Raw genomic sequence first — 9,728 nt, 5'->3', positions numbered from 1 at the left:
CAAACGACCCCAGCAAGGTGTTCATCTAGCCTCCTCTTAAAGACCCCCAGGGTAGGAGCCTGCACCACTTATCTCAGAGCTATCAATGATTATAAGGCTTAGATATATGTCTGTGCTTCTGTTTCTCCTGCAGACTTGATTTCTGTAGTCTGATTAGGCAGGAAAATTAGCGACCGCCTCTTGGTGTCATTTTGGATCTATATATAGAAAAATGGCCACATCTTTTTATAGCTGCCCATTTGACTTATCATGTAGAGAACAGCATAAGAACATGTTAGGAATGAGTTAATCTATCATCCTCAGGAAGCACATATCTGAAACTGGAGACGAACAAACAACAAATCCCTATGTTTCTAAATGGGTACTGATGACCGTGCATGGTTTAAAATGGCTTAAATAATTGTCTAGTTTATTGCTAGGTGGGTAGTTTTATGGAAGTGTGCTCAGGTTAACATTTATAAATTAGATTTACCGGTCCCTATTTCAGCTGAATCAGAAATCTACTTGGTGATATTAAGTATTATTATTATTTAAAATCAACAAGGGTGGGTGGTACAAAAGGAAAGTTGTTTTTATTAAGAAATATACTGATATTCAGGTAAAAGTTGTATACTTTCAAGTTCTATAGATTATAAATATTAGGTATAATTCATTATTTGTAGAGTTTTAGGGAATATAGCATCATATGTATTTTCACTAGTTTGCATTACTTTTGGAATAATTTCAGAACAAACCTGAGCTACAATCAGCCTGTAAAGACTGTTATTTTGGGGAATGCTCATAAAGCTGGGTTTTTTTTCAATGCTCATCAGGGTAAACTGGCTGATGATACTACACATCATCTTGGAAGTGTCATGACCATAACTAAACAGACCAGTTTTTGATTCACAAGTATGTAGTGTTGGCAAGATTCTCATTTTGTCTCATCCACATCATTTCCTGTCTTATCTGATTCTGTGAGCTGCCAGAATACTGAAAAAACATGTAAGGAGGAGTACAAGATTTCTGTTGATTTCAATATACTGTTCCCAAGTAGGAGTGCAACAAACCAGGTAGAGGGAAGGGACAGCACCTTTCTTATATTTATCTATCATAGTAACCAAAAGCCCAAATTAGGCATAAGACCCCTTTGTGCTAGGTGTAGTATAAAGTTAAAATGTCATTACCACTGATATGAGAAGTTTACGAACTCAAGACGGACAGAATAAGTGTAAAGGACAACAGGAAGCTAGTCCGTACCCTAGGCTGGAACAATGCATGCAAATTAAGTTCTACATATTATTGTTTTCTGAATCAGGACCTATGAACATAACTCAGAGATTCTGACTAAGTTATACTTGAATGCGAGTCAGTAACAGTGTGTGAAGACTCAGATCTTCTGACTTAATCTAATGCCTTCTAAGCCAGTGCTTCAGTTGAAAAAATTAATATACTTAGGACTTCATACCTTTACTTCAGATGGCTTTGCAGTGGATGCTTTTGATACATCTGCAGAAGAGGGCTGTGTCCAGGGGAAAAAAAGATAAGAAGTGCTTAAAAATAAATTTTCATGTTTACTTAATATGTTAAACAAGTACTAATAGAGTTTATTATGCAACTAAATCGCCTTATTAGAATTCAAGCTTAAGAGCCAGTTGAGAACAGAAGATTAATGAAAAATCAGACCTATTGCTTATTTTGATCTTCTGACATGGACATATCTACTCTTCATCTCTGTGAACAGACAGGACCTCTAAAAGTATGCTTCATAAATAGACTCTTGTCCAAAGTATGCAGAAAGTAAATTTATTGTTGAGCGAGCTCTGAAAGGTGTAAGAAGCCTCTCTCCGATACTGAAACATAGAAATACTGACATAAAAACAGAATTCTTAAACACTTGTGTGTACAAGCACATTGAAAAGTATCCTTTTGGATTTATTCAGTTACCAATCAAAATGTGTAATAATGAACTAGTAAATATATAAGCAGTAAGGTAAAAGGAATCATCATGACTATGTAGTTGAAACTGCTGTATAAGACAGCCCACAGAATTTCACCAAACAGTTTCTGTAATAATCTCACATCTTGAAGATGAACTAGAGCACGTTGCTTAGAAAGACAGTGTGTGTAAAATATCAAGTGATGCAGAATACATCCAACTCTTTGTTCCAATGATTAATTACAACCTCACAGTTAAAACTGGTACCTGAATTCCATTCTGAATTTATCTAGCTTCACCATTCAGGACTGGCCTGAATATTCCAGTAGGAACCTCAGTGCTACGTACAGAGGGAAGACCACTTTCCCACTCCTGTTTCATATTCCTCTGCTTGCACAGCCAAGAATCATAGAAAATTAGGGTTGGCAAGGACCTCAGGAGGTTATCTAGTCCAACTCCCCACACAAAGCAGGACCATCCTCAACTAGATCATCCTAGCCAAAGTTTTGTCTATCCGAGTTTTGAAGACCTCCAAGGATGGAGCTACAGCCACCTCCCTGGGTAACCTGTTCCAGTATTTTACTACCCTTCCAGTGAGAAAATTCTAACTAATATCTAACCCAAACTTCCCTTGCTACAACTAGAGACCATTGCTCCTTCTTCTGTCATCTGCCATCACTGAGAACAGCCTAGCTCCATCTTCTTTGGAAACTCGCTTCAGGTAGTTGAAGACTGCTATTAAATCCCCTTTCTGTCTTTTCTTCTCCAGACTAAGTAAATCCAGTTCCCTCATCCTCTCCTTGTAAGTCAGATGTCCCACCCCTTTAACCATTTTTGTTGCCCTCTGTGGGACTCTCTCCAATTTGCCCACATCCTTTCTGTAGTGAGGGTGGGGGGGGGGGCAGGAGGGCAAAACTTGGCACAGTATTCCAGATGTGGCCTCACCAGTGTTGAATAGAAAGGAATAATCATTAATCACCTTCCTTGATCTGCTGGCATTGCATTAGAAGTCTTATAGCACCATACTATTCAACTGGTCATTTAGTATGAACCCTTATCCAATTTTGCCCAACTGTGCACCCACCTGACCCCACATGCCCACATCCACCTGCACACCCACCCACCCCCACATACCTACATCTGGCCACATGTCCACATCTGGCTTGAGAGCAGCCCTGTGCACTGGCCCAACCCTGCTCTGGTGCTACCTTGCACACACAGCCACATTATCTGGCCAGTAGGGCTCTCCACAGGTCTGGAAATTTGGCAGGAGGAGAGCAACTATTAACACAGTCACCACTCCCCTGCTGCCAAGTATCCAGACCCATGGGGAGCTCCATGGGCCAAATGATAAGGCTCTACAGGCCAGAGAATAAGCGCCACTACTAATCAGTCAGTGCTCACCAGGATACTCTCCATCATATGAGGGAAGAAATCTGTATTCTTTGTTCTCAGTACAACCCTGCCTTGCATTACTTTAAAATGCATTTCATTCAAATAAATCCAGTTACAATACCAATTCCCTCACATAAGGCAACCTGCCTTTGTAATATATGAATGGTCTTCCACTTTCAAGGAAGAATAAAGTGTTAGGTCAGTCAACCATGAATGTGACACATTATGCTTTTCCAAAATTCCACAGAACTAGATTCATAGGTTGTTAGGGGCTAGAAGGGACCTTGCAGATCATCAAGTCCAGCCGCCCACTCTAGGCTGCACTAAATCAAGCTAAATGGTATTAACACTATTTAAAAAAATCAAGTAGATTACATATGTGTTAACAAGCTTTACAGTGCTCATATCTCCAGCTAATCTCTTATGGCTTTAAACTTATATAGTCTATGTTTATACCCCTCTTGGCTTCAGGAAAGATCCACATGGGAGAGGAATAACAATACAAGAGAAATTATTAAACTACATGTACATAAAAGCATCATCACAATGTACAAACTGAAGAAAATTAATAGTTACAAGGCTCTCAGTTATTGTAAAAACTGTTGCAAATACATATCTCTAGCAAAAGTCTAACTGTTAAGTTGATACTTAAAGTCCACATAGGGCTAGGTTGCACAGGTAACAGATACAGAAAGCTTGTGCTCCACTCCTTTGCTCATATCCTTGACATGCTGGAAAAAGGTTTACTTTCTTCAAATATATTTAATTTTTTGTGGAAAAGAAAATATAAAAACCCCTCAACTGATTATAGGAGCTGTTCTGCATAATTAATGTAAGCAAATCCATTTTGCCTTCAGACTTGTGGTACCTCGCGCACCTTGCTGCTTTGCCTCCCTGCCAGAGTCTGGCCCAGGACTTTTGACCAACCTACAAAGTCCAGGACTGTCTCTGCCAAACTGGGACCGATGGTCACCCTACTGAAAGGCATAATGTAGGCAGGGTGCTTGGAAGGTCACGGCTTCTGTTCCCCAGAGCTCAGAGTCCTCAAATGCCTGAGCCTCCCCCTGCAACAGGCCTCAAGAAGAGGTGGAGACCTGTATTATCACCTATATGCCATCACAACCTGATTTCATATCTTTGAGGTGAAGAGAGCAAGATAATAAATAAAAATGTAGGGCTTTTATGCTACTGCGCTGCTTATAAAACAACTTGTATGTTTACAAAAAGACTATTTTTGATGTTTCTTTTTATTGTTTTTGGTGGTATGTATTAGCCAATAACCTGCAGTTATTAAAGAATGGTATTCTCTGTTCACCACAATCTGAGTACAGAACAGATGAAGTTTTGTCCTCAGACACAACAAGCAAACGCATGACAGATTTGGAGATAAATATTAAAGCGTTGCCTAGTAACCAGCACAACAGTGAACTGACACATAGCTTAAAAAGAAGCTGGAGAGATTTGTATGCATTTAGAAACACACCCTGTTAAATAGTATCAAACAGGCCATACCAAAAAGGTTAAAGGTCCAAACACAAAGCAAGAATGGATGAAGCCTCAACATGACTTCATGAACTCATGGGTGGAGAAACTTATGCAGCTGGAGGTACAAGAGTATTAGCCAGCTGAGTTCACTAGCAGAGGAAGGCAGGGAAGCAGGTTTTTCTTGTGGTGTTATCCAAGATAAAGAGGAACCCACAGCAGTTGAAAAATAGTGCTTCAACAACACTGCTGTTAATTTCTCCTTGCACCCCATGAGTGTGCTGTCCAAGCAAGAATTTTGGCTCCGGACGTCTCCACTCATGTCCAAGTCTTAACCTGCTGGAAATGTGGCCAGGAAAAAAAAGTACAATATAGTATCCTGCAGAATCCCTCAGGAAACAGGTATGAGAGTTGCAGAAAGAGGTGATTTGGCTGTGAAACATCCAAGAACAAGACTTCAGTATCGACAGGATGACCAGAGAGACCTTCAAAGCAGAAAAGGCTAGCCAGCCTAAGAGGACTGGAACAGCACTACAGGAGGAAGAACGTTTCTTCACAGGAAAATAAATGACTGCTAGCTGTATTGTGCAGCAGAGTGCTCTCCTCCCAAAAGTACTTTTAACCATCAAACTCAAGAAGTACTATATAATCCTGGGAGCAAGAGAAGGTAAGTGGACCTAAAACAGCAAGGGAAAAGAAGCCACAAGTTCAAGACCAGAAAACTCAAAAGACACCAGCCTACAACAAGGGACAGATGAAAATTGATGGTTGTTGTTAGAGACTCCCTTCTGAGGGACACTGAGATATCCACCTGATGGCCTGGTCCATCACCCCAAGTGTACTGTCTGCCTGCGCCCAAAATCTGAGATATCACAGAGAGCTTGGAAAGGCTTATTTGGCCCGGTCCACTACTACCCCATTTTACTTATCCACTTGGACACTAATGATGGTACCATGGTCCTGAATGGTCATTTGGATACCAGAGATGAACACATGGGTTGCAGAGATGGTGTTCAGAAAGCCAAAATCTCCTTGTCAAACAGACACTTTTTCGAGAAGGACTTCTAAGAAGAAGAAGTGATATACAAGTGATGAAGAAAGGAACAGCATCCTAGAAAAATGACTCACCAAACTACTGATTTACCAGATTACAGCCATTTGACTGAGGGGGTAAAGGAATGGGAGAATTACAAAATGGCCCGAGGAGAGACAAGATGGAAAAAATGTGGCATGTTGAACCTCTCAACTATCTAGACAGGAAGTGGTGCTAAACAGGAAGAATGAGGAAGGATTAGTATGTGACCTGACTACAACTTAAATCAACCTTATTGGAGATTTGATGCAACAATAGGACTGGAAGAGTGACATGGAAAAATACAGTTTGTTCAAGGACAGCAGAGAAAAAAGGGAGGAGATATTGCATGAACAGATTAGTTTGCTCTGAAGTTTATGGAAGCTGTGAAGGGCAAGCTTGTTGAATCTTTGAAGGGAGGGAAGGAAAAAGGAGAAGCAATATTATACTAGGAGTCTATTGTAAAGCGCCTAGTCAGGGGAAACATATGAATGAGATTATTTTTTAATCAAGTAAAGAAACATCCAAATAGCAACACCTAGTAGTATAAGAGGATTTTATTTACCTGTATTGGAAAAGCAATATGGCAGGACACAGACAGCCCAGCAAGTCCTGGGAACATGTTGGGAACTCTCTCTTAGTTCTAGGAAATGGAGAAATTTTCTATGCATGGCAATTTTAGATTAGATTTTATTCTAATACAAGGAACATTAGCTGAGAATGTAGAAGTAGAATGCCATTTAGGTGAAAGAGTTTATGAAATGACAGTGTTTATTATTCTAAGAAAAAGAAGGAGAGCAGTGGCATAAGGGTCATGTGCTTAATAAAAGACTTCAGTAACTCAGGGAACCAGTAGGTAGAATTCTTTGGAAACACAGTCTGAAAGAGAGAAGACTGCAGAAGAGTTGCTAATTACAGAGACTATAATAAATAATTGATGACAACTATCCTGATGCAGAGGGAAGATCAATAGTGCAGGAAAAGATCAAAATGGCTGCATAAAGTACTTTTGAATTATTTGAAAATGAAAAAAGAAATTGTATAAGTAAAAACAATCATGCAGAACAAAGGCTGACTATAAAACAGTGGTTTTCAACCCTCAGCCCATGGGCCACATGCAGCCCAATCATGCTGCTGTGGCCTATGTGACATTCTGTTAAAGAGTAAACGATTGCCTCCCCCAGTTTATTAATCAAATGTAGAGAAATGTGAGAAATGGTGGGTTTCCCCTTGCAGGCTGACAGAGTTCCAGCCTTCAAAGGGCTGCAGGGAGCGGGAGGCAGGTGATTGGAGGCAGGAGGTGCCATGTGCATGCGCGCATGCATACATGCATGTGGCAGCCAGGCAGCATAGAAAGCAGCTCCCTCCAGATAAATCTGTGGGTGGGGGGGGGAGGAGGTGGCTGATTGAGACCACCACAATGGAGACACACGGAACAGAACAGAGCGCAGCAGAGCAGGGCTGGGGCTGCTGTCCACCCAAGGTGGTGCATGGGGCCCGGGGTGGGAATGTGCAGCCACAGAGCCCAGCCGGGAAGCGGGACAAAACCATAGATGATTAGTCTGCAGGACAGCAAGGAGGCTGGCTCCCTGCTGCTGTGCGCACTCCTGGGGAGGGAGAGGCATATGGAGGAATGTGCCCCACTGATTTGTGCACGGGGTAGATGCGAGCTGCCTGCTGTGGGCTCAGGGCTCCCTGCCCTACTGCCCGCCCCCTGGGGGCCTCCACAGCAGGGTAGGACAGGGAGGCTTGGTGATACTGCCGGCAGCCCCATGCCAGCTGTGCCACCATAGCGAGGCACCCCCTGCCCACCCGGCAGCAGTGGGGAGCACAACTCCGTGCTGCCGCTACTGCCAAGAAGGAAGGGGGTGCCTTGCCATGGCAGCGTGGAACTCCTAGCAGCGGCAATGAGCCTCTCTGCCCGGCAGAGCCAGGTCCTGCCTACTGGGCTGAGAAGGCCATGGGGGAGAGGGCAGCAAAAGCGGGGAGCCCCAAGCCCATAGCAGGCAGCCCACATCTACCCCCAGTGGGCTCTGTTCCAGCTGTGCCACCCATAGAGTGGGGGTGGGGGAAGCAGGGCTCCATGCCCTGCTCCAGCCACAGCAGCTGTCACCTCCCATGGGTGGCAGCCAGGGCTTGGGCACTGCAGATCCTGGCCCCATAGCCCTGGTAGCTGGGGGGCTCCTCTGCTGTGGCGTGCAGCCCACATGACACATTGCAAGTTGCAGATGTGGCCCACTATGACAAATGGGTTGAGAACCACTGGTATAAAACAATGGAACAACCATGCAACGTTAAGAAGAAATTAGACAGGCTAAGGCAAACAATTAGTTACAACTAGCATGGGACAGGCACACACACAAAGTGTTATTTAAATACATTAAAAGTAAAAAAGGAAAACAAAATGCATACAGATTAGAGATGTGCGAAATGGGCCATATTCAAGTCTGATTTGGCTCAAATCAGGGGACAGTGATTCGATTCATTGATTCAGATCACTGCCCTAATTCAATTCAGCAGAATCCGAATCTGAAGATTCGATGCTGATTCAGAGAATCAGCAATTCAGCCATAGACACAGCTTTAAATGTTTTTTCTGCATACCTTGGAGGTACCAGGCGCAGCTCGTGAATGCCGAGATGGTGGGGCAGATACAGCATCCCTCAGGAGCGCCAGGGGTCCCCAGTGCACTTGACAGCAGACCCAGAAGTGGATCAGAAGCACTTCCAGTCCACTTCTGGGTCCACTGGAGAGCATGCTGGGGGTCTCCCCCAGACCCAGGAGGCACCAGTCACTGAGCTAGGGGGCAGGGGTCCCCCACATGCTATGCGGTGGACTCCAAAGTGCTTCTGGTCCACTACCGAGTGTGCTGGGGACACCCCCGTGCTCCTGTAGGATGCTCAATCTGCTCCACCATCTCAGCATTCATGAGCTGCCCAGTATCTTGAGCTATGTAGAAAAAACATTTAAAGCTGTGTCTATGTCTGAATCATCGAATCTCTCCACATCGATCTGTAGAGATTAAAGGGTCTCCTGATTCGATTCAGATTTGCAGATTCAGCCACTGAATTGGGTCAAATCTCCACCAGATTGACTCAGCAACCAAAGCTTTGCACAGCCCTAATACAGATCCCTTGTTTAACAATGTAACACAGGACAAGCAAATTGGCTCACACTCCCACTAGAACCACTTATCCTAGGTGCAGTGCCACTTAAATGAGGCTATAGATATTTTTGGTTCAGGTGGGAAAAATAAAAAAGCACACATAGCATGTTTTGACCTGGCACAGTAAGAGGTACAGAGTAAGAGGTACAGAGGTGTCCTGCATGGCCTCAAGTCTGGTACTTAATCCCTTTATTACATCATTTAAAATTTGGTCCGTATCTGACTTAGTATTTTGTATTTTCAAAGGATACGTGCTAAATTTTCCACTGAATTCAGTTTGCTGAATGGAGCTGTGATGGAGCAGGTGTTAAGGCATGCACAGCTGACAGACCAGAGGTCACAAGTTTGAGGCCATGACAGGGCCATGCTGTGAGTGCTTCTGTTAAATTCCAATAAATCTGCAAATTCTGCTAAATACCTTGTCAAACAAGGACACAAAATAGCAAAGGGAAGTTTGCTGAATCAGGGCCCTATTGAACAAATTCCTCTAAACACACTGGGCACGTTTACATATGCCCTGGTGGGGGAGGTGGCATTTTTAATTGGAACAGCTCTTGGGAACCACTCAAATTAAAATGCCCGCAGCATCCTGGGCTTCAAAATGGCAGCAGGGGCATTTTAACTAAAGCTATTTCAATGCAATTCCCCACTGCCGTTTTGAAATGAGCAGATGCCTGAATAGGATTAGAATGCTCC

General features: G+C 43.3%; 1 protein-coding gene across 1 annotated transcript in view; it reads right to left on the bottom strand.

Moving 5' to 3' along the window:
* The window catches only part of CAST (calpastatin), an 84,983-nt gene that overhangs the window by 37,215 nt on the left and 38,040 nt on the right, over positions 1–9,728 (bottom strand). The window contains exon 4 of the mRNA XM_019532403.1: positions 1,448–1,507. Coding sequence (XP_019387948.1) covers positions 1,448–1,507 — 60 coding nt within the window. The remainder of the gene's footprint in view (positions 1–1,447; positions 1,508–9,728) is intronic.

This window comes from Crocodylus porosus, unplaced genomic scaffold, assembly GCF_001723895.1.
Source record: "Crocodylus porosus isolate Cpor-Errol unplaced genomic scaffold, CroPor_comp1, whole genome shotgun sequence".
NCBI lineage: Eukaryota > Metazoa > Chordata > Crocodylia > Crocodylidae > Crocodylus > Crocodylus porosus.
This window is presented reverse-complemented; position numbering and strand designations above follow the sequence as displayed.